Source organism: Phyllostomus hastatus, unplaced genomic scaffold (genome assembly GCF_019186645.2).
Source record: "Phyllostomus hastatus isolate PE091 unplaced genomic scaffold, TTU_PhHast_1.1 phas_contig_210, whole genome shotgun sequence".
NCBI lineage: Eukaryota > Metazoa > Chordata > Mammalia > Chiroptera > Phyllostomidae > Phyllostomus > Phyllostomus hastatus.
The window spans coordinates 18,376,727-18,401,603 of record NW_025333737.1 but is presented as its reverse complement, the minus strand read 5'-3'; the positions used below and the strand labels follow the sequence as shown (position 1 = coordinate 18,401,603).

The following is a 24,877-nucleotide window of genomic DNA, read 5'->3' as shown; positions in this document are numbered from 1 at the left end:
AGTCCCCTGGGCTGCAGTTGCTCAGCGCGACCCCGCCCCTGGGAGGGGTCGACCCCGCCTCGGCTCTGCGGAGGCCAAGTGGGGAGGCTCAGACCCTTTCCTCACCGTTCTCAAGGAGACCTCTCGGCTCTAACCTCCGTTTTCGTGGTCGCCTCCCTGACCCCCACCTTTGCTCCCCGTTACCGGCTGACGAGGCCCGCGTCAGGACCGGCCTGGGCGGGAGAGCGGCGCCGAATGCCGTTTCCTCTCCGGGATCAGCCGCTCGCGCCACGGGGAGTGGGGGAGGGAGGGCGGTGGACTTGGGGAGGGTGGGGCAGGGAGGGGCGGAGAACGTCGGGCGGGGCTCCGCCTCCTCTCGCGAGACTGTAGAACGCCCCTGCCAGGTCGCTTTCAAAACCGTAGCGGCGGGGGTGGGGTTCCCCGGGTTCCCCTCACGTCCCCTGGAACCAGGTGATCGGCACCCTACCCGGAGTCTAGCTACTCGAATAAATTAAAAACAGGACTGCTGAGAATGACTGAGTAGACCTAAACCTCAGGCCCCTAACGCGCGGGCCTGGAAATCGCTCTCCCGAGGGCCGAGAGGCGAAGGGAAACCAAGCCGAGCTGAGTCAGGGCCCAACAGAGGGTTGAGGCCCAGTGAGGACCTGGGTAAGTGGGAAGGAGCTGAGGCTTTGGAAGTCAGTGACAGCCAAAGGCTGGAATAAGGGAAAGGGAGACGGGCATCTACGGGGTAAGAAACAAACTCTGGACTTGGTTTCCTGGTACTGGACGTCGCTTTCCCAGACACTCTAACCAGGAGCCAGCCGCACCACTGCTTCCCAGACTGAGACTGCGTTGAGATACCGCCAAGGAGGCAATTCTCAAGTGCTGACAGTTTTGTTGTTGGTGTTGTTGTTACACTTAGAGGCAAGACTTTGTGTAGAGCGGCTTGTGTATAGGCCCTAACCAGCAAAACTTCTTGGGCCGGGTTAATGTTAACTTAGGGACTCAGATAGGACACTAGTTCCCTTGGGCAAAGTACTGATACTGGCCAAAGGCCCTTCCCTCTCACCCTCTCCTAAGAAGCGGAGCTGGTCTAAAGATGATTCACTTATACATGCGTGCCACCATGTACTCAGTTCCTACCTTGAAGGCTTTGAAAGCCTGTTGTAAAGCCAGAATAATTGTCAGGAAGTATTTTGCCTAGGGAAAGTATGCCGATTTTAAGGATAAATCCATTTACTGCTCTTAAACTACCTAATCCTGATAACAAATCTGTGTTTCCTGGGAGATTAGGCTAGAGCTGAGATAATGACCTTTGAAAAATACTTTGGTTGCCCAGGCCAGGTCGCTAAGTTGGTGGGAGCGTCGTCCCTATGCGCCAGGGTTGCAGGTTCAACCTCTGATCAGGGCACATGTAGGAAACAACCAATGGTAGGTCAATGTTTCTTCTCTCCCTCTCTCTATCTCCTTCTCTGGCCCTCTCCCCATACCTCTCTAAAAAAATTTTTAATTAAAAATATTTTGGTCATTACATATAGTCTTAGAGATTCAGTGATAGTGCATCCTTAGCCATGTTGACTAAAGATGGTGTGGTTACTGTTAGGATGGAAGAACCATTGTTAAGTCCCAAAGTGTGATTATCCAGTAAGTATTTGTGTCTTGTGGCCATGTTGGTAGAGCAAAACAGTGTGGTTGTTAGCTTAAATCCAGTGAGCATCTAGGACGTGCATGCAGCTTCTGACAAGTTAGACTACATGGCCAACATTTGGACATTTTGAGAGGATCTTGTGTTTATGTGAAAACATTCTGAAGGAAAAAAAGAATACTGTGGTTTTTAAGATCTAAAGGTGCTCCTATGAAGACTTGATTAATGTGACTACTTTATACCTTTTAAAGATTTTTATTTATTGATTTGAGAGAGAGAAACATCAATTTGTTCTTCCACTTGTTTGTGCACCCATTGGTTGATTCTTGTATGTGCCCTGACCTGTAATGAAAGCCGTAACCTTGCCATATTGGGACGACGCTCTAACCAACTTGAGACCCAGCCAAGGCTACCTTTTAAACTTTCTTTGGATTATGGTTAATAAAGGACATTGAAAGTAGCAAGCTCAATATATAGGTGCTAATTTTAATAGCTTTTGTGACTGAGTACATACCAGTACTAGCAAAGAACAGAATATTTAAATGGGGATTTAAATCTAACTTATAAAAGGCTTTAAAATTCAAATATAAAACATAAGGAAACTACAACCATCTCTTTCCATCTGAGTTTACTATACCTGATTTGATATTTTTTTTATGTCTACTGACATAAAAATACTTATTGAGCACAATGCTTACTATCTTTGGACAATGTTTCACATACTATAGGTATTCAGTAAATATTTTTATAAAACTAAAAAGGTGGATAATTTGTCAGACTACTTAGAGGTTAAGGAGAGAGCCTGGGTGCTACCAATATGAATATTGAGGGAAAATGTTTAGAAAATTATTTCATTGCAAAACAATTCCAAGAAGTTTTATTTATCTTAGTTTTACAATAGGCACTCTTTTTCATTTTTTAATATTTTAAGATTTTATTTATTTTTAGAGACGGGAAGAGAGGAAGAGAAACGTCAATTAGTTGTACCTTGCTCACCCCCAACCTGGGCCCTGGCCTACAACCCAGAGATGTACCCTGACTGGGGATTGAGCAGTGACCCTTTGGTTCACAGGACAATGCTCAGCCCACTGAGCCACACCAGTCAGGGCTCATTTTTATTGATATTTTCAGTTTGTCTATCTTCAGCTATAAGCAGTAGCGCTGCAGCAGATACTTCATGACTAAATACATGCCTTTAGAGAGTTTACCTCTAACTGACAAAATAAGTCATTACTATATAAAAAAGCCAGTTGCTTATTTTTAAATTTCAATGTTGGCATTGTGAAGGTCAAGGTGGAAGGATTTGAAATGTCAGGAAGGAGAAAGCAATCACAGTGGAGGACACTGTAATAGTTACCTAATAAAGAACACTTGAAGTGATAGAGATGTGATAAATAATCCGCAAAATGCCATTTTTCTTCTTATGCAGGTCCCCAATGTGTGAGAGCCAACTACAAAAATCAGGTATAAATGACATATGACTATTTTCCAAGCTACCTAGGTTTAAAAGAAATGAAGAGTATTGATTTATTCCTTATTATTTATCTTCATAGACTATACATAAACTCCTAGGGAGCAAAGTATGTTTTTGTATGATTTATACAACATTGATGTACAATAAAAATAAAACTGGTTGTCATCTTCTAAACAAACTTATTCATGTATATGAGGTGGATATTGCCTGTTTGTAATTGTGTAAAATGAAAGTCACTTTCAGAAGCTCATAGGATAAGGTCTTGGACCAGATTAAACGTATTCTTTTTTCTTCTCTTTCCCTCTCCCTTTTCTGTCCTCAAATATTGATACTTGAAAAGAAAGTTGAGAGCTCTGGCTGGCATAGCTCAGTAGATTGAGCGTGGGCTGTGAACCAAAATGTCGCAGGTTCGATTCCCAGTCAGGGTACATGCCTGGTTGCAGGCCATGACCCCCAGCAACTGCACATTGATGTTTCTCTCTCTCTCTATCTCCCTCCCTTCCCTTTCTAAAAATAAATAAATAAAATCTTTTTTTAAAAAAACCCTAAATGTGTGAATGCCCTTCTCAACAGAATATAATACATTAAAAAAAAAAGTTGAGTTAATCATAATCGTCACTATATTAACCATGTTGCTTTACATGGTAAAATTAACAACAGAGGCCCTGGCTGGTGTAGCTCAGTGGATTGAGTACTGGCCTGCAAACCAAAGGGTCACTGATTCGATTCCCAGTCAGGTCACATGCCTGGGTTGCAGGCCAGGTCCCCAGTTGGGGGCGCACCAGAAGCAACCACACAGTGTTGTTTCTCTCCCTCTCTTTCTCCTTCCCTTCTCCTTTCTCTGAAAATAAATAAATAAAATTTAAAAAAGTATATTAACAGAATGCTATTTAAATTACCATGGTTGTCCAAATCTGTAAATTGAGTTTTCTTTTTCATGAGTTAACAGTGGGAAATTGTTGTGTATCAAAAATAGACACATTTTCCCACTTACATTTTTTCTTAAAGATTTTATTTATTCTTAGAGGGGAAGGAAGGAGAAAATAGGAGAGAAATAGCAATATGACAGAGATACACCAGTTGCCTCTTATATACCCCCAAATGGAGACCCGGCCCACAGCTCTGGCATGTGCTCTGACTGGAAATCACACCAATAACCCTTCAGTTCACAGGCAGGCATTCAGTCCACTGAGCCACACTAGCCAGGGCCCCACTTACATTTTTTTAAAGGGAAAATAATGTCCACAAGTTAAAATGTAAGCCCCTTGAAGGTGGGACCTTTGTCTTACTTTCTGTTGTTTCCCTGGACCGACCTGGACCTGGCACACTGGAGCTCAATAAATCCTTGTTGGATGGTCTCTGTCTCTCTTCTGAAGGCAGAATCAAGTCAAGAAGGTTCAAGTCAAGAAGGATCTTTTTTTACTAATTCTGGTTATGAACGCTATTTCATTAGTTTTCTCTTACATGAGTATCATAATTGGAGGTGGAAAACACATAATTCACTTTGTTCTTTTAAGTTATGGTTCAGTACGTGTAACTGTGAGACATACACTTCCCAAGATACTGATGACCTAGAAAAGGATGAAGGAGCGGTTACTGACAAGCAGCAGTAGACAACATATTCATTAAGACACCCAATTACCTAATTTAAACTACCTTTATTTAAATTACCTACTTTAAATTACCTTTATTTAAAGGAGGGCTGAGAACATGGAGGGCCTCGCAGCCCTCCTTGGAAGGCCCTAAACAGACAATGGTGGCGGATGAGCACTGTGACACAGCGGGCAGGCCAGTCAGTCACCTGTCCTGGCCATGCTTCGTTCACATACTTCTATTAAATCCCGAAAGTCTTCTCATTGAAAATGAAATCTAATTTTTGTTCTTAGAACTATATAACCATTCAGTATACTGATTTGAGGGGAAAATTCCTTTCATGAATAGATTCCCTCCAAATATAATACGTTGTAGTTAGCAGATACAAAATGGCACATAAATACTAAACTAGCCGTCATCAATGTAACAAGTAAATTAGTAGAATAGTCATCTAACAAATCAGGGACTAAAATTAATTTTGAACTAATTTAGAGGCAACTAAAACTAAGAGCAAATCTACAATTTAATGTTAGAGGAGGTTCTTCCTATGAACAATCCAGACTGTTTACCAAATATAAAATTAATTCGAACATCTCCTTGTCGCTGCAATAATCAGATTTTTACTTGAAAACAGAATGGACTACAGAAAGGCAGATTTTAATCTTTTTCTTGTTTTTCTTTTTAATTTTTTCAATTAGTTTACATTTAGTATTGTTTTGTATTAGTTTCAGGTGTACAGCATAGTTTGGCTTTTTTTCCACCCACTTTTTTTTTAAACAATATACAAGGAACATTAGAATTGGAAAGGGAAATTTTTGTTTCGCTCTGGCCAGGCAGCTCCGGTTGTTCAAGCGTCACTCCGATACCCCAAGGTTGCCAGTTTGACCCCCGGTCATGGCAGCAGGAATCAGTGAATGCATTAGTAAGTGGAACAACACATCAATGTTTCTCTCTCTCCCTACAATCAATATTTTAATTTATGTTTTAAATCTTAGATTTCAAACAGCAGCTTCAAAGTTCTTAAGTCTTTAAAAGACTCAAGCTCTGTAGGACATTAAAACTTCTTATAGCTATGGTTTTTAAAAGAATTTTTTGTTATTGATTTTGCATAGAGGGAGGGGAGAGAAACATCAATTGGTTGTTTCACTTATTTATGCATTCGTCTGTTGATTCTTGTATGTGCCCTGACCAGGGATTGAACCCACAACCTTGGTGTATCAGGACAATGCTTCAACCAACTGAGCTACCAGGCCAGGGCCTATATAGCTATAGTTTTGTTGTTAGACTAGGTATTTGATGATTTTCTCACTGGTTCTTTTTCCCCTTAACATGGTAGATAAGGCATGCCTGATTTGGCCCCTGCCTGCCTCCCTAGCTCATTACTCCTTTTCTGAGCTCATGCCTTCTTTAATTTCCACCATGTGTGAGGTGCTCTCCGAACTCAGGACCTTTGCTGAGGGATTCATACTCCTAGTTGCTGTTATTTACCCCTTCTCTTACCAGCACTTGGCCCCCCACACCTTGGACACACAAACAACAATTCATCCTACCCATCAGCTGTGGCTCAAAATAAATACCATCTCTGGGGAAAATATTCTTGACTTTGCTAGTTCAGTTCTTGACTTGCCATTTGACAACCTGTATTTCATGACAACACAATTTATAAAAGTTGTTTAATGTGCTTCTCCCACAAGATTGCAAGCTCCAAGATACCAGGAGCTTTCGTATTTAGTAGGCTAAAAAACAAAAGCAAAAACATGAATTAGTCCCAAGTTAACCATGTTAACTATATCACATAATTCTGTCTATTCTTTGAAGCATTTTACTGTTTTCTGACTTTAATAGTATATGTGTATTTGATTTTAAACACTTGCTTTCTCATACTTAGGCTTTTTTAAAAGATTAAAATTGAGCAGTAAAGAATTGTTGACATTTCCACAACTCACAGTTTTAATGTAAACGTTATAAAATACATACAATAAAAAATATAGAATGGTATAAGGTGATGTAAGAGAGTAAAAAACCTTTCTCCACCCTCCAATCTTCCAGTGTCACAACTACAATTCCTTTAAAATACTGAAATTTAACATTCTAACAAGACACAACACTTTGTTTCTTTTCTATTAGCTTGTTTTACATAGTGCAGAGATACATGAAGATATTAAGCCTATTATTATAGAGGATTGAAACTCAGTTTAATAAAATCTAGTTAACACTGGATTGCCCAAAACCCCCTTTCTTCACATTTAATTTTCTCCCTCATTAATAGCTCAAACACACACATCCACTGCCTTTTGATCACCAAAATTTTATAGTCTTATCTTGCAAGTGTAGAGTGTATATAATTAAACAGTTGGTAAACATATAGAGGCAGAGCACAAACAAGCCCCACAAGGTACTGCTGTGCAATGTATCTACCAACAGGTTGATTAGGCCAGTTGTTATATTTGACAGCAAGAAAAAAATCAACTGGTTTCTGTTTATAGCTGTGATTAAACAAAGACTGGGTTTCTTTCTTTCAGCTTCAGAGACCAGAGCTTCTAAATGCTTTTTATTTGTAGCTGGAGACTGGATAAGTTTCCAAGAACATGGTACTACAGCCCCTTGAATTAGAAATTTGGCAAAACTCAAAATTATGTCACCCAGTAATAAACTACTAAGAAGGATTAGGCTAGAAGCAACTATCCAAATACAAAAGGCTAAATTGGCCATTCTTCGAGATACTTTTTCTACATTTACCTGAACTATGTAAAGAGATACAAAGAGGCTAACAGCTGTCAGTAGAATACAACATGCTACTTTTATCCAGTCTTTGATGTGTGATCTTTTTTTAAGCACATATGACCCTGTTTGTACACCAGCCATGTGTATTGCCACGTACCCCAAGGTAGACATTATTCCTTCTCGGTTGGCATTGAAGAAACCAGCCCTTGTGCCTCTGCCATCAGTGCCATACAAAATTACCCTTTTCAGTGGGGTTAAGTCGAGGGCTAACTGGTATAATACAGCAATACTGACAGCTACAACCCAAGATTTATTTGGGGGAAAGAAAGTCAAAAGCAGTGATGTTATCAATTTCACAACTATTAAGGTAAAGAAAAAGTTCCAGTGAACTCCATACTCAGTTAAATGTTCCTGGTAGCCTATGGATTTTATGATGATTAATCGTCCCATTCCTAGAAAGACCAATGGCCAAACAGAGTACAATGACTTTGTAAAAGAATAAAATTTGGACCCTTCCATACATTTTTTCCTAATCTCTGGACAAACCATTGCAGTCCCAAAAACAAAGCCTCCTACACCAAAATCCATTGCTCCTGTGCCATAGAGCTCAGCTTTGGCAAATCTTCTGGGAAAAAGTGGGAAGTCCACAGCCAAAATGGCAACAGCAGTAAATGCGCTGTTGATTACACGGAAACAGGAGATGGCTGGAATGTATTCTGATTCTAGACTAATTTTTGAGAACTTTTCAAGGATTTTCTGGACAGGCATTCTGGCATAGCAAGTTCTCCGGTGGTATATTTGGTAGAATAGCCCTGCCCCAAAGATAATTACAGTGAGGTGCTCGAGGTAGATAAATGAAGACAAAATGGTCAGAGTGGTCACCAGGGGAACTATGAGGAAAACGAAGTCAATGAAGAACCGAGCTCTCCAGGTGTGTGAAGAACGCGAGAGCTGTGAGAGAATGACCAGGAGCCCTCTGCACAGGATACAGAGCACAGGCAAGCACAAGCCCTGGGTGACTTCTAGCACGCTGGTTCCATTGTGGTTACTGACAAAAGCTTCCTTCATCTGCTTCTGAGACATTTTTTTCTTCCTGTGGAAATGAGAGCAAAGAAATACATTTGTGGAAAGCAGTGTTCTTGTGGAATTGGCATATATATATGTACCTGACTTAATTTTACTCTTACTCTTAGATTTTAGAGTAGCACCTAGGACTTGTGGGAAGAAGCCTCACACTAACACATTAGGATAAAAATGTCACACTAATAGCATGAAATTATTGGTTGAAAAGTTTTAGCTATTTTCAGGACATATAAGGCAGATACACAAAGAAAGTGCATTTGGGATATAAACTCTGAGAATGGAATCACAGCCTCAAAGAAATTCCTATTACAACACAGTGTGTCATTAAGATTGTGTAATGAAAATTGAATACTCATAAACTAATGACCTTTAAGTGAAACCTGAAAGATGGGAAGAGGGACAGGGGCAGAGAAGGTATCCAACACATTGGAGTTGGGGCCTTGGTTTCAGTTCAGAGACTCTGAAATTACTGCCTCTAGTGCAACAATTTGAGTCCCGCTGTGACCTCCTGAGCCCCAGGCTGCTGCTTACATTTACAGAGAGCCAAATTTCATGTTAGGTATAGCTAGGAAGAATGGATGCGAATGGGGGGTGGGGTAAGGGGGAGGGGAGTGTATAGCGCATACTAGTGTTAGTTGTTAATTTCAAAGGGTATAAAACGCCTCTCTGCCACCTATCAACGTCTGGAAAATGGCACACACGAAAAACACATCTGTTGACCAAACAAGAAGTACGTTGAACAAATGAATGCATGGATGACCTGTCTGGGCCAAGGAACAATATACTTCACGGTAACAAATCGATCGTCTGGCCTTTTAATAAGAACCCTTTTCCACCACCGCCTCGGCACCTTATACCTTCCATGCACTGGCTGGTCTCTGCGCCCCTCGGCAGAGGGCGGTCTACACTGGTCGGGCAGCCAGGCTGTCGGGCCACCGGGCGGACGGAGACCCGCGGGGCAACGCGGCAGCAAGCAGCTTCCGCCTCTCAAGACGCGCTTCCGGCCAACGCGGGGTGGCCTGCGCTTCCGGGCCGGCGGATTCCGCGCGCGTCCGACCCAGGGTGTAGCTGGTTTCCCACGCCCCACCGGCTCCCCACGCCATCTCTAGCATGGGGCTGCTCAGCCCAGGTCCAACCGGGTCGTGGCCGTGGGCCGGCCCATCAGAGGAGCAAGGAATGGAAAAGGCACGTCACGCGCAGTACCACTGCTCAGACCTCACGGCGAGGCCTATCAGAGGGATGGGGTCAGAGAGCCGGGCGCGAGATTCCACCTTGGCGGCCCCTACCGAAAGACTCCACAGCCCAGTAAATGGCCGAGGAAACACTGCTTTTCGCGCCTCTCCCACCAGAATACCAGGGGCCTCCCCTGCATTCCCATCTTACCCCAGGCGCTCAAAATTTTGTGCCGGTGGAACCCCCAACTGGGGATCCCCGCATCCCAGGCCGACCACGTGCGCCGCGCGCCGGGTACGCTGGTACCGCCCTCGGGGAGGAGCCGGCCAGCCCCCGCCACTTAGTTTAGAGCGGCTGCGGCCGGGTGCGAGCCCGCAGTCTCGGCTTTCTCTCCCGGGTTCGCTCCTGCCCCTCCTCTTCCTTGCGCTCCAAGGGCTCTTCCCGCCGCCCCACCCGACCCGCCCGCCTTTCCAGTCGGGCCCAACGGGGACCTCACGCTCGGCGGCTCAGGCTGTGGGATCGGTGAGTGCTACCCCCAGCCCCGGTCCGAAGCCCTTCAGTGACCCCAAAGGGGCAGCAGAGGCCGGTTTGCCTCCGGAGCGCTGGAGGGGGGGAAAGTGGGCGTATTCCCTGCTCTCTCTCTCGTTCGCTCGCTCTTTTTGGATCCTCTCATAGCCCCGGACGAGGTAGCCTGGCTCCTGGCCTTTACCAGGACCTTTCATGAACAAGATGAACAAGGACCTTTCACGGTCACCCTCCACATTTCCACCTTGCCTGCAGCTGGCGACCCGCAGTGGGGGAAAAGTCCCGGTTGGCAGGCTGGGTCCCTGCCCCTGGTCCTCTCCTGGCCCTACAAAGGGACCAGTGAAGGGGTGCCTGGCTCCGGGAGGCGTCGGGGAAGCCGCGCCCTTGGCTGGGGTCATGTCCAGCTTGCCGGGAAGGACATACTCTCCCCGTGCCAGGTGTTTCAAGGAGTGGCATCCCAGTCCTGGCCCCGGCGGGCACTTCACCTACACCCCGAGTCCCCGGTCCCCTCCCCCCCCCACCTCTGGACCGTGTCGGCTAGGCTTACCTGGACCCTTCCCTGGCTCTTCTCGTCTTCCCTCCCACTGTCCTCCGAGGCTGGGGAGGAGGAGAAGCTGGTGATCAGGTTGGCGCTTGTCTTGCCTTGACTTGGTGTTTCATCTATTCATTACCGGCTCCCTCCTGCCCACAGTGGTCACACCCTTTCCAGAACTCCTTGGCTTGTAACCGGGAAGCTGATTGGGAGCAAGGGCTGGGAGGACTGGGGGAAACCCGCTCTAACCTGACTTGACTCTGGCTGGGAGCTGACGTTTCATGTTATAACCAACATTTGCAAGTAGCTCTCACAGGTACTATCAGCCCATTTGGTCGTGAGCTCTGCCCTGTGAGGTCTGGATATTATTGTTCTTTTTTTGCACACTGCAGAAGTTTGGGGTGAGGCCACACATCTTCTAGTTCTGTGTGATGTGGAGGATGAAGACCCTGGGAGACAGAGAAGCCTGGTGCTCCATCCTCTCCATTAGACAGAAACATCCTATTGTAGGATAGCCAGTAGTTGACGGAGTGGGGGGCTGAGGACAGCTAGATGCTCCAGGAGGAGAAAGCACAGCTCAGTCGTTCACAGGTAAGTCACATCACCTTCCTGGCCCAGTTTGATTCCTCATCTTGCAAATGGGGGTACTAAAATCTGCCTCACAAGGAGTTGCTGTGAAGGTTAAAAATGAGAAAATAAAGCTTAAGGAGCTCTAGTGATCTGCATCCAAGGGGGGCATGGGCTTTGGGTTCTAACCTCACAACCTCTTGTGCTTCATCTGTGGTGCTCTCTAAGATGAGCTTCCAGTTGAGGGAGTTTTGTTCCTGAGTTTTCCGGAGCCCTTTGCGTAGGAGGCCCTTGGCGGAGATACAGTCGGTGTTCAGGGTGAATGTGTCCACCGCAGTACTGATTCCCTTCTCTGCCCAAATTGTTCATTTTCCGGGTTCCATGAAAGCTCCTATTCCTAAGTTGTTTCAAAGACTAGATGGATTTAGAGCCTCGAGAAAGTCTCCACCACCTTGGCTGGTGTGGCTCGAGTGGAGTGCGTGTCGGCCTGTGAACCAAAAGGTCACCAGTTTGATTCCCAGTAAGGGCACATGCCTGGGTTGCGGGCCAGGTCCCCAGCTGGGGGCATGCGAGATATCTCTCTCACATCGATGTTTCTCTCCCTCTCTTTCTCCCTTCTTTCCCCTCTAAAAATAAATTTTAAAAACTCTTTTAAAGAAATGTTTTAAGAAAAGGAAGTCTCTACCAAGGTTAATCCATTGCAGACATCCCTCAACCTCAACTCGCCTTGCTGGGGCAGCCTGTAGCCTGGGAAATTCTGAGCCTGAGGGTCACTTACAGGTTTTCAGAGATTGGCCTACACCCAGCCTCACAACACCCTCTCTCAGATGGATTCCCCTCCTCTGAAAGTCTCATCTTCAAGTTGACACTGGAGTGTTCCACCTGATCAGCGCCCCCAAGTATTGTCCATTGTGAATATTCAGATTTGTACTTTGTGCGGTGCTTTCGATCCATGACCTGACTTTCACAGCGACTCCTTGTGAGGCAGATTTTAGTACCCCCATTTGCAAGGTGAGTAATCGAACTGGGCCAGGAAGGTGATGTGGCTTACCTGTGAATGACTGAGCTGCGCTTTCTCTTCCTGGAGCATCTAGTTGTCTTCAGCCCCCCACCCCAGCAACTACTGGCTATCCTACAATAGGATGTTTCTGTCTAGTGGAGAGGATGGAGTACCAGGCTTCTCTGTCTCCCAGAGTCTTCATCTTCCACATCACACTGACCCAGAAGACGTGCGGCCCCACCCCAAACCCCTGTAGTAAAACTAGCCCTGGAGAAGCCCAGGGAGCCTCCAAAAGCCCTTGTAAAAGTTTCCGCTGTTCCCCTGGTTGGCAGGAAACAGAAAAGACCCTCCCTGTCTGCCCACTCTCGCTCTGGTTCTCATTTTGGTCCCTCTGCTTAGTGACAGCAGGAGTGAGTCACCTGGAGAAGCCCTCACCTGTGTGTGGCCCTTGTCTTCTCTCTCATGCCATAGGCTCTGGAGCAACTCATCTGAGATTCCTCCAGAACTGAGCCCTTTGCTGGACCCATGTCCCAGTCTGTGTCCTCATGACTAGGTGGATAGCGCTCCTCGTGCCTGCGACCCAGAACCCTGGCTGACCACGCTGAAGCAGGATGCTCCAGCAGGTAAAACCTCACCCTTCAATAACCCAGGCCCTAAAGCACCTAAAGCACTTTCCTGTCTTCCCCTTTTCTGAATGAGGTTTCAGTGCCCTGACCAGCAGGTAGAAAGAGACCCTTTAAAAGGTCTTTCTTCTTTTCTCTTTTCAAATAGTTATTCCGGTGCCTTTTACCTGGTGTTAAGAGCTTCTTCCTGATACCTAATTTGAATTTCTCCTGTTGTAGTTTTTAGCTCTTTTCCCTGGGGTGGTTAAGGGAATTCTGAGGGTGCTTTGATGACCTTGCAAGCCTGACTCAGTAAGGAAGTCCAGAGAGCCTCACTGCAAGCGTCAATTGCTGAGGCGCAGTGGAAGCCTGGGGCTTCCCAGAGGAGGTGAAGCTGAGAGATGTCCTGAAAAATGTCTGCTTGGAGCCGAGCCTTAAAGAATGAGTAGGAATTAGCCAAGAGGGGAAGGAAAATAGCAGCCCGGACAAGAAGGTCAGTCTGCAAAAATGTGGGAGAAGATGACCAATGTGGAAATACAGAAGGATTCTGATGAACACATCACAGGGCACATGAGGGATAGCTGTTGGGATGCAAACCGGCCGGATCCCACCTCACCCTTCACTGTGGAGTCTTGATGCACACCCAGAGCATCCTTCACGTGCAGCTCTCAGTCTGGAGGGAATGCCTGTAGATAATTGCTGAATTTTTATTTACTAAGTGGTGCCAGGCACTGGACTGAGGAGGATGTTTTAGATGATATCTGCTCTCAAGAAGTTCATGGTCTAAGGGAGTCCTAGGCAGGGAAGTGCCTGAGACTCAGCACAATGACTGAGTGTGAGGCCAGCCAGCCTTAAGGGGGCCATGGTGGACACTGCCCCTTGGCCTTCTCCCAGCCTTTCAGCTCATGAAACAGGCTTGAAGGCTGGAGAGAAGCAGGCAGGACAGCTGTCTTCCCTGAACTCTTTATGGTCTGTAAAGTTTATTATAATCATAGTAGCAGCTACTCGACATTGAGCCCTAGCTGTGTAGTAGGCACTATGGTAAGGAGTTTACACGTACAACTTTGTTTAGTCCCCGAGAAAGATACAGTATGCACAGTGCTATCGTGTCCTTATTCTGGGTATAAGGCTAGAGATATTAAGCAACTTACTCAAGGTCATATTCATTATAAGCAATGTGGAACATATAGATAAGCAAAGAGAACATTAGAATTACCCATAATTGTACTATCAACCAACATTTTAGAGAATATCCTAGATTTTTTTCACCTAAGTATATTTTTTAAAAGCATTTAAAGGTATCATATTTTTTTGCGACCTTTATTACATTGTAAGGATGTACTATAAACCATCTACTATTTGGAAATTCAGGTTGCTTTCCATTTTTACAGTTGTAAATGGCTCATATATATACAGAACATTTTTATGGCCTTTTATATAGGATCACTTTCTACAAACAGAATTGCAGGCTTAAGGGACATGTGTAGTTTTAAGGCCCTTGATATATTATTGCCCAATTAGAAGACGTGCTTTTAAAAGAGTAATACTAGCTAGTTGGGGGCGGGGCATATACCTGGTGCCTTTTTAAAATACTTTATGTGCTTATTAGTATCTACAATAAGATACTAATTATAGTGGGTGCTACCACCATTCCCATTTTACAGACGAGAATGGAGGTGCAAAGAGATAAAGAAATTTATGTGAGATTTTGCAACTAGTAAATGGTAGAACCAGCATTCAAACCCAGAGATCAGAGCTGTTCAGGAATGGGCTGGGTTTGGGAGTGAGTCTTACCCACTAAAGCAGGGGGATTTACATGGATGCAGCCGTGCCCAGACCTCAGCACTTGTTCTGGAGGCCAGCACTCTGCCATGTGCATCAGGGTGGGCCCAAGTCCCAAGCAGAGGCAATGTCTCTGGAAAGAAACTTGTTACTGGGTCTCTCTGATGACACCTGCCACCTGGGCTTCAGGAGTTTGAACTTGTCGGGTTCACTAGTCTCATTGGCAACCCACACGTCTTATCACAGACCCCTTCCTCTGAAAGCAGATTTCAGCCAGGTTACTGCGTCCACCTATTCCCCACCCCACCTTCCCTACGGCCCCAGGGAGACAAGAGGAGAAATGGGGAGAAGAAACACATGGGGAGTGTTGGCATCACACATGGGCAAGGAGAAGGAGAAAGGGCCTGTTCCTCTTCGTGCCCATTCTCGACCTCATCTGACTTCTGGGCCTCTTAAGTAGACCCAGGGCAGAGGGAACTAATTATGTAATTAGCCAGACTAAATTTAATCCCCAAGAGGCAGGTAGTGAAGCTATGAGGCTACCTCACAGCTAATTTTTCATGTTAAGTTGGATGGTTTTTTTCCAAAAAAGGCCCAAAACACGGTTCTCTTCCTTTGTAATACTCCTATGCTGGCCCCCGACCACGGCCCCCACCCCTGCTGGACCCAGTAAGACTAGTAGCCTAGAAGCTGGAGCTCATGGCATTGGAGAGGGAATAGCTTTTATTGATTTACTGACTATATCCTTTGTGCCAAGGACTGCATGCTTTGTATAGCACTTTTTTTCCCAATAACCCTGTGAACTGGTTTTCTTTTTCTTTTATTTACAAATAAACTGTGGCTCAGAGAGGTTAAGTAAGTTACCCAGGCTCACAAGCCTAAGGAATGGCAGAACTGAAACTTGAACCCAACCAGACTGTGATACTGGAGGCCAGTTCTCTTGCCATTGGACAGGCCTTCACCCCTACAGAGCCTCCAGCTGGTCCGGGTCCCAGCTCTCCTGGCCCTGTTACTCCCTCCCAGGTGAATGGCCACAGATCAGGCCCTGATGCCCATGGCAGAGAAGACCTGCATGAGTTCCTGGGCCAGGAGGCCCCACTGCACCTGCTGGATGACCTCACCAAGGTGAATCCTGTGACGCTGGAGACAGGTATGGGCCTCCCTTTCCTCCCAAGTTCTGTCTCCAGGAGGGAGGAGGTTTGGTGTGGGCATTCGCACAGCTTCCCCTGGCCAGATCGAGGCAGGCAGGACTCCTGACCGGGAGCCAGATAAGCTGCTTCAGACCTGCCTGGCAGCTGCACCTGGGCTCCCCAGCGCAGACTTTGCTCCAGATTTGGCACTCATCTTAATTAGATCTTGTACCTATTCATCAGGGAGCTGCTGGGATCGAATGGCTCTTGGCTAATTGCAGAGGGAGCCTTGTTAGGCGGATGTCTGTGTGTGCTCGTGTCTGCATTTGAGCCAGGGTTTGCTAAAAGCACCTCTGCCTCAGTCCTGAGGTGTTTGCAGGCCCGGTACGTGGCAGACACCTTCTACACCAATGCTGGCTGCACCCTGGTGGCTCTGAACCCGTTCAAGCCCATCCCTCAGCTCTACTCACCAGAGCTGATGCAAGAGTACCACGCTGCTCCTCAGCCGCAGGTAAGACTCAGCCACTTGCAGGCCCTCAGGGTTCCCCTCACTCCCCTTAGGCCTCCTTTCAGCTCCCCTGCCCTCATCCATCTATTCACCAGCCTTGAGGTCGTTTCAGGTCTGCTGGTGCCTCGGCACTGCCCACCGGGAGCTCAGGGAAGTTTGGGCAAGTGACAGTGCTGCAAACTGGATGATAAACAAACATTTGTGTACTGAGTCTGAATCATAAAACAGACATAGGGCAAAGTATTCTTTTCTTGTGTATGAATTTATTAATAGGAAAAGACTTACAAAGGTACATTTGTGTATTTAACACACCACTATGTAGGAAAAGGAAAACATTACATGCAATAAGGATTGCCCTAGAAAATTCAGCACCAGTTCATCTTTACCAAGAGGAATAAATCCATATGGGGTTAGGGGTGGGGCAGCGCAGGCAGGGAACAGATGAGTCTGTGCTAAACCGCACCATGTGTTCAGGGAGAGGCGAGAGCAGACTTGCTGGCAGGCAGGGGCTGTGGGGGAGAGGCGGCGGATGAGGTGGGAAGAGAGACGGTCCGAGCCTGGTGGTGAGGGGTCTGAGGCCCCACAGCAGGCAGGGAGCAGGCACAAAGCCACTTCATCAGGGTGGAGGTGGGGCTGAGCGGAGCCCACCGTGGGGATAATTTCCCTGGAAGTTGGGGGAGTTGTGTTGAAGAAGGTGAGACAGAAGGCGGGGAGAACAGTTGGAGACTTTGTAAACAGTCCAGGTGAGAAATGACTGGGGCAAGAACGGGAGAGAGGGACAGCTCTGTCACCGTCTAGAGCTGTGCCTTCTCCCTTCAGGAAGCTCTGGGTAGGCGATCATCGTGGGTCGGGCAGCGCTGGGCAGGCTAGGCATTGCGCAGGCGTGCTGGCCTCCAGAACCTCATGCGTGGTTAAGTGTCCACGTGGAATCCTTGTGCAGTCTGTCCTGAGAGCCCATATATCACACTCTCTCCCTCCTCAAAGGAAAAGGCCATGTCACAGTCCCCTCCGTTTCCCCAGTGCCCACCTCAACACTTAGCACATTGAAGACAGTTAATACTCAGTGGTGAGGAGGAGAACAGTGGTTTGGGGTGCAATCAGGTGGCTGCATTTACTTGCTGAGTGGCCTTGGGAAGGTTATTTAACCCCCTGAACATCAGATTTCTCATCTATGAAACAGGGCTAGCTATCCAACTAATGGGGACTTCTTCGGTGATAACTTGAAAGAAATTCTTTGCAAACTGCAAAGTACAGTAACAGATACTAAAAAGCACAACAAGACTATTAAAATAAAATGGGGACCCTGACTGGTGTGGCTCAGTGGTTTGGGCAACCCAAAGGTCACTGGTTCTATTCCCAGTCAGGGCACATACCTGAGTTGTAGGCCAGGTCCCCAGTGGAGGGGGTGTGAGAAACATTCAACCGATGTTTCTCTTGCACATTGCTGTTTCTCTCCCTCCCTTTTTCCCTCTCTCCCAGCCTCTAAGTTAAATTTAAAAAAAAAAAAAGATAAAATAGGAGGAAAAAGTAAAAGTACTCTTTAAAAAAAAAGGCAAACGGGAGGATGAAATGTTCAAGGCTAGCAGTGCCTCCAGACTGAGAGAAGGTGAGTGGGCAAAGCCACCCGGGAGCCCACAGTTGGGCCTGACGCTGGTACAGCTGGGAAATTGTTGCAGGGGAAGCCTCTAGGCCCGGCTGTTGGCAGGCGCCTCGTCTCAGCCATCACTGGATCAGCCGTCCCTTGAATCAGGCCTTCTCTCACATGACCTTTCACCCCTTGACGTTTCAGAAACTGAAGCCCCACATCTTCGCTGTGGGTGAGCAGACCTACAGGAATGTCAAGAGCCTGACCGAGCCAGTCAACCAGTCTATCATTGTCAGTGGAGAGAGTGGTGCCGGAAAGGTAGGAGAACCTTTTGCCCCACCTGTCAGCTTCACGACGGTCTGGGTGGGCAGAGAGGTGAGCATCGTTCCCTGTGGGGTGTTTGCTGCCACGGCACTCCCAGACAGGCTGGCGTAAGCAGGGAGCCAGTGCGTAGTGGCGGGCAAGCCGGAACAGAAATTAGGGGGCAGGACTCCAGGCCAGGCTCTTCCACCAGCTCTGATGTAACTCCGGGTGTGACTCTTCCCCACACACCTTCATTTTCTCATCGCGGGTCTCCCAGCTCTGACACCGATGGAGACAAAAGTCAGCTGTTGGGGACTCCAGTAGGGTTCAGGGAGCATCAGAAAGGGATGTAGCTTCTGCACACCTCAGCTCTTTCACCTCTGGAGTGGCGAGGAGGGGAAGACCAACGTGTAATTCGTGGGACTTCCGTGAGAGTTCAGGGAACCAGTGCACACAGACACTAGAGGGAGCTGGGGATCCTCGTGGGAAGGGGGTTGTGGAGTAGCCCACCTGCATCCGCTGTGTTGCCCAAGGTGGCAGGCGCAGTGCCTTGGGCCAGAAGCTCCTGGTGTGGTCGTGTGGCTCCCTGGGTGGCAGAACTGTGACAAGTGAGAACGGAGGTTGCACAAGGACGGGCGAGGAGTTACACAGCTGGTCGGAGAGGCTACTGGCCCAGGCCTCGCTACCTCCTTGCCGAGTCTCACCCAGCCACCCTGCCCTTTCCACAAAACTCACCCTCACAAGGGGTTCTGTGGACCATGAACCCCTCCGTCTACCCTCGCATATGAGAAAATTGCTGAGCTCAGAGCACCTGCGAGATTCCAGGCCCTGGGCTAGCCACTGGGGGCCGGGGGGAGGGCTGTTAGTCCACCAGGGAAGATAGACAAGGACACAGGCGAAGACAGTAGGCTGCAGAGATGAGGACTTGCACTTGGGTGTGGAGGGGATCTTCAGAGCTGTACCGAGGTGGCCAGTTGGGGGGCAGATGTGCAGCTCCTGCGCAAAGCCCAAGGCTGACCTGGCTCCAGGCTCACGCAGCCATAGCGCAGTGACCCGTTACTGAGCAGCCTCTGTGGTCAGGGCCTGGGCCTGGGCCTGGTGTGCTCTTTAAATTTACTTTTAACAAGTAGCATAATCGCACATTCAAACCTAAGCAACACTACAGGGCTGGCAAAGAAAAACTACAAAGCAACCCTGCCTCGTATCTCTCAGCCCTCTCTGGCCGCTTTCACACGCTCTTATCATATTTCCAAACGGTGTGCTTATATTGTTAGTCACCGGTGTTTCTTCAGTTTTGGACCTAATCTTTTCATTTCCTACTTTGATGAGGGTTTAGTCCTATTTCCCTACCTCAAACACATATGTAATTTTATCATGGTTTCTAATTAACTTAATGTGCAATATTTATATATTTATATTATAATCATGTATATTATTGTTCACAGCAGAATCACGTAATCTATTTCCTTTCTTGTGTAGTTTTTACTTTCCTTCACTTAATTACCCCATTTTTTCACTGATTTAGTTTTTATATGTCTGTTATTAAATTATCACCAAACTTCTCACCAGAGCTTTTCCAGCCTGGTCAACCAGCAAGTACATCAGGTTCTTTTTTTTTTTCCTTCGAGATGCCCGTCCTAGAGCTCTCAGGTCCGCTCCCCTCTGCGCTGGTGGCTGCCGAGGGCTCCCGCCTCCCTCTGGGGTCCCAGCAGCCTCTGTGCTGTGGTGAACCCCCTGCTGCTGGAATCCATGGCTTCCCTCCTTCCTGACCGCCTTGTTTTCAGGGAGAACATTCTTCAGTGGCTTCCTGAAAAAAGTGGTTAAGTGGACAACAAGTTTCTGAGTTGCCCATCTGAAAATGTTTATTCTGCCTCAAACTGGGTATGTTGGCTGGGTTTTATAAATTTAGGTTAGGAATCATTTTCTTTTCAAACTTAGAAGGGTTTTTCTTTCCTTATATATTCTTTGGAGTATTACTTGGGAGAATCCCAATCATAAATGGTGATGTGTTTTGTTCTTTCCAAAAGCTTTTAGGATCTTCTCTTTTATCCATGGGTATTAAAACTCACGCTGGTGTTATCGCGGCGTGTTTTTGTTTTGTTTTGTTTTGTTTTTTTACTTTCTATGCTGGATACTTTATAGGGGTCTTTTTAACTTAGGAACTCATGTTTTTTGTTTGGGGAAATGTTTTTGTAGTATATCTAATAATTTAGTCCCCTCTATTAGTAAGTTTCATTAATTGTCTAATATTCTTATTTTTCTCACCTATTCTTCATTCTCTTAACATTTTGTTCTATCTTCTGAAATATATTTCCTACTTTACCTTTCTAGTTTTTTTTTCTTTTTCAAAATACCTCTGAAGTCTTTTGAATGCTGAATTTTTGTTAAACATTTTAGCTCTGAGGACGCTCTCTTGTTCTCTGGATGTTATTTCCCCCAGTATCCCGGTCTCGCTTCATAGGGTTAGCATCTTCTCTGTCACTGAGGATATGTCATGATTTTACTCGTCTTCTTGCAGTGACTCTGTTTCCTTCTTGTTCCTTTTTCTCCTTTTCTTGTTATATTTGTCATTCATATAAAAGAACTTTGTCAAATAGTTAATGATCCTCGAATTTCTGTTCATACTTCAGAAGAAAGCATGAAGCACCTGATTAGACGCTCTCTGTTCACCAACAGGAGGCCTCACTATAGACAGCTTTCTAAACTCTTGGGAACACAGATATTTATAATTTTTCTCATGGGCCTGTCTCTGTCTCCAGAAAAGATTTTTCTCAGCTCTTCATCAGAGAGAGATGGAAACTATAAAGAGTTCAAAGGAGATGATAAAAATGTGAAACATGATGAACAGTTTCTTTATGCTTATCAGCAGATATGCAAAAGAATACACCAGTGAACTTGACAGTAGGTCAGTAGAAATAATCCAAATTGAAAAACCAAAAGGCACGTCCCAGAACTGTGATACGGTACCAGGCAGTTTACCATACTTGTAATCAGTGTCTCAGGAGGAGAGGACAGACATGAGCCAGAACTCCTTATAAAACTAACAACAGGTGGCAAGCACAGGTCCTAGAAGTTCAGGAAACACTAAGTAGGATGAAAGAAAGAAATCACACCTGGACATATTATGGTCAGATTGCCGCAAACCAAACATAAGGAGAAAATTTAAAGGAAGCCAGGAAAGTAAATGTTACATAAAGAGGAACAAAGAATGACAACAGGCATCTTGTCAGAAGCTGCAAGTCCAAAGACAATAGAATGGCATCTTTGAAACTGATGAAAGAAAATACCCGTCAATGTAGAATTCTATTACTTGCAAAAATATCTTTCAAAACTGAAAGTGAAGTAAAGTTGAGGAAGTTCATTGCCAGCGGATCTGTACTACATGAAATATTAAAGGAAGTTCTTTAGGCCAAAGGAATATGAATCCAGGTGAAAATTTGGATTGATGCAATAAAGAGCATTGGAGATGTGACATCTTACTATTTTCTCTTTAAAAGATACGTTACTATAAGGCAAAAATAGTAACAGTTTATTGTGGAGATACAATAGAATCATACAATTACTAAATTCAGTGGTAAGCAATAAAAGAAGAAAAAAGTAACAAAGATCACATAGAACAAATTGAAAAGAAATACCAAGATGGTGGATTGAAACCCATCCATAGTGTTTATTAAATTAAATGTAATGGACTGAACACTCCAGTTAAAAGACAGCGAATGTCAGATTGGATGTTTTTGAAGCAAGACTCAAATTATATGATTTCTTCAAGAAATCCAATATAATTATAAAGAGATAGATTCGAAGTAAAAATATGAAAAGATATACCATTCCAACGGTAGTCAAAGGAAAACTACAATAGTCATATTGATATAAAACAAAGTAGATTTTAAAACAAGGAATGTTACTAAGGATGAGACATTTCATGACGATAAATTGGTGAGAGAAAATAACATGCAGCATTTCTGAACCACAAAACAAATCTCAGTTTGAAAAGATTAAAGTCATACAAACCATGTTCTCTGTCCTGAGTAGAACTGAACTGGAAATAAACAGACACCTGAAAAATCTCAAAGCATTTGGAAATCAAAAGCATCCTTCTAAATGTCCTATGGGACATTTGATGAAATCACAGGGATATTAGAAAATACTTTAAACTGAATGAAAATGAAAGTACAACATGTGAAAATCTATCCTTTTTTTTACAATAGCAGTGCCTAGAGGGAAACTTGAAGTGTTAAATGCTTATTTTAGAAAAGGCTAAGCTCCAGTCAAGGATCTGAGCTTCCACCTTAAGAAACCAGGCGGGGAAAGAATAAGGTGAACCCAAAGTACACAAAGAAGAAATTAAAGCGAAAAGTTGATAAAATAGTAAACAGAAAAATAATAGGGAAAATAAGTAAAATCAAAGGCTAGTTTTTGAAAAGATTAATAAAACATAACCCTCTAGGCAAACTTAAAGACAGAAGAAGAAATTGCCAATGTCAGAAATAAAAGAATTGACATCATAGATATCAATCTATAAATAAAGATCTTACAGATTGATAAGAGATGATGATAAACAACTTTATTCCAAATAAATTCTACAATTTACATGAAATAGAAGAGTATTTTGAAATACACAAACTAGGGGAGCTCACACACACAGAAAGACATAACCTGAATTATCTATATGAAATAAATAGAAGTCATATTTTAAAACCTTTCCACTGTGACTTCACTTGTAAATTCTACAAAGTATTTAAGGAAGTAACGTTACTGATTCTGCACAGTTCTTTCCGAAAATAGGAAAGGGGGAACATCTCCCACCTCATAAACTTAAGAGAATTCACCAGAAAAGCCACTGTAGCTGAAATGTTGCAGTGAGGTAGAAAGAGTTTAGCGAGGTGACAGGTACAGGCACAATATACAAAAACCAGTAGGCCCTGCCAGCGGGCTGGTCAGTTGGGTTGCGGGTTCCATCCTGGTCGGGGCATGCACGGGAGGCAACCTCCCCCGCCTCTCTGCACCACCCCCCCATCCTTTCTCATCAATGAACATATCCTAGAATGAAGTTTTTTTTTTAAAGTTACTGTATTTCTATGTTCCACCAACAAATAATTAGAAATTAAAATGAAAGTATATCTCATTTCAGCTGATTGAAAACAAAACAGTAAGAATTTTATCATTAGATTGCCTGGGTATAAATCGGAGCCTCATCATTTACTAGATACGTGATCTTCAATAAAACCTAAAATAGGGATATGGCTCGTTTCATCATTTTGAAGACAGGTGTAATGGCATCTGCATCTGTAGGATCGGGGTGGGGGGATGCATGGGAAGTCTCCTTAGCTCAGAGTAATCAGTCATCAGTGAGTCCTCGGAGACACAGCAGCATGCCGAGGTCAGGGTTGGTGGTCGCATCTCTGCCCCAGGCCTCCTCTTCCCTTAAGTGCATCCTCTGGAGCGAGGAGGAGCAGAAGTGAGCACCTCCCTGCCTCACGTTTCCCTGAGGGGGAAGTGCCTTGCCCAAGATCACAGTTGAATTCAGCATTCACCCATCAGGTTAGTGCCCGCATGGTGGTGAAGACTGCCAGTGGGCACCGCCTCCTCTGGCAGGCTCAGAAGTGGGAGGGAACTTGGGCCCGGCTCCCACGGGGCTGTTTCTGCCGCAGACGTGGACGTCCCGTTGCCTGATGAAGTTCTACGCTGTGGTGGCTGCCTCACCTACATCCCAGGAGAGCCACAAGACTGCAGAGAGGATCGAGCAGCGGATCTTGAACTCCAACCCTGTCATGGAAGCTTTCGGTGAGCTCAGTGTTATCTGCACAGTGCCTCTGGCCCATTTCCTCTGCGGTTTGCCACCTCCCAGGGACAGGAGCAGGGAGGCCCTCTCTGGGGGCTGGAGGATGAGTGTATCAGTCACTGCCTTCGCCTCCCGGCCTCCTGCCGGGTCCCTTAGCCTCTTTCCAGCGGAGGAGGCGCGCCATCCTTCCGCCACCACCCCTCTAGCCTCGGCAGAGTGACCGTGGTGCTGGAGTTCTTCTGAGTTCCTAGTCACACTTGCTGAAGCCCCAGCGCCCTTTCCTTCGTCCTGTGTCCCTGTGGCACGGAAACCAAAAGGGGGCCTTTAGACGACTGGAGGGCAGAAACAGGCCCCCAGCAGCCTGGCGCCACCTGGGCCCCTGAGGACTCTGAACTCGGGGGAGCCCCGTGTAACCGGAGGTGTGATCTGCAGGGAACGCCTGCACGCTGAGGAATAACAACAGCAGTCGCTTCGGGAAGTTCATCCAGCTCCAACTGAACAGGTAATCGCGCTGCCACCTGGCCGATGGGATTGGGACAGGGAGTTCGCAAGGGGCTGGAGTAGTCTGTAGCCCCGACCGCCCAGTGGGCAGAACCCTGCTCCTCCTGGCAGGCATGTGTGTGGGATTCATTAGAGTCAGTGAACCCTAAGGGTGACCTTTGATCTAGAGAACTATAGCTGCTCTGGTGCTAGGGACCCTGAGGCAGTGTGCTTGTCACGCCCGTATGTCCCTTCTGGCTTCTGCCCTTGCTTGGGAACTTCTAGTTAAAGGGCCACCTGTGTGGGCCCCACCCCTGAACCTGAAGCTGGGGCGTCTGCTCCTGCCTTGGGATGGGGCATGACGACTGACGGAGGCCTCGGCCCTGTCCATCTCGGCGCTGGTTGCA

At 46.0% G+C, this 24,877-nt stretch overlaps 3 protein-coding genes across 8 annotated transcripts in view; 1 reads left to right on the top strand and 2 right to left on the bottom strand.

Annotated features, from left to right (window-relative positions):
- GGNBP2 (gametogenetin binding protein 2) overlaps positions 1-290 on the bottom strand; it is a 36,802-nt gene extending 36,512 nt beyond the window's left edge. For 3 of the 4 annotated variants that reach the window (XM_045837173.1, XM_045837177.1, XM_045837176.1), the window contains exon 1: positions 106-290. The gene's annotated coding sequence lies outside the window, so the exon portion shown is untranslated. The remainder of the gene's footprint in view (positions 1-105) is intronic. The other variant, XM_045837174.1, reaches the window with a different exon arrangement.
- Positions 291-6,620: 6,330 nt separating this feature from the next.
- Positions 6,621-10,874, bottom strand: PIGW (phosphatidylinositol glycan anchor biosynthesis class W). Of its 3 annotated transcripts, none has more exons than XM_045837523.1 (2): positions 10,747-10,874; positions 6,621-8,511 (listed from the first exon to the last, which is right to left on the bottom strand). In XM_045837523.1, exon 2 carries the CDS (start codon positions 8,499-8,501, stop codon positions 6,993-6,995), a length of 1,509 nt encoding a protein of 502 aa, XP_045693479.1. In that variant the 5' UTR covers positions 8,502-8,511; positions 10,747-10,874; the 3' UTR covers positions 6,621-6,992. The 3 variants fall into 3 exon arrangements, with proteins under 3 accessions (XP_045693479.1, XP_045693477.1, XP_045693478.1); XM_045837521.1 differs by lacking the exon at positions 10,747-10,874 and adding an exon at positions 9,885-10,030; XM_045837522.1 differs by lacking the exon at positions 10,747-10,874 and adding an exon at positions 9,359-9,843.
- MYO19 (myosin XIX) overlaps positions 10,047-24,877 on the top strand; it is a 32,251-nt gene continuing 17,420 nt past the window's right edge. The window contains exons 1-7 of the mRNA XM_045837520.1: positions 10,047-10,196; positions 12,770-12,921; positions 15,706-15,832; positions 16,175-16,323; positions 18,110-18,223; positions 23,860-23,992; positions 24,423-24,492. Coding sequence (XP_045693476.1) covers positions 12,910-12,921; positions 15,706-15,832; positions 16,175-16,323; positions 18,110-18,223; positions 23,860-23,992; positions 24,423-24,492 — 605 coding nt within the window. The 5' untranslated portion in view covers positions 10,047-10,196; positions 12,770-12,909. The remainder of the gene's footprint in view (positions 10,197-12,769; positions 12,922-15,705; positions 15,833-16,174; positions 16,324-18,109; positions 18,224-23,859; positions 23,993-24,422; positions 24,493-24,877) is intronic.

Bases quoted from the DNA above. Each gene is read 5' to 3' on its own strand.
- PIGW (XM_045837523.1), bottom strand. From the start codon at position 8,501: ATGTCTCAGAAGCAGATGAAGGAAGCTTTTGTCAGTAACCACAATGGA.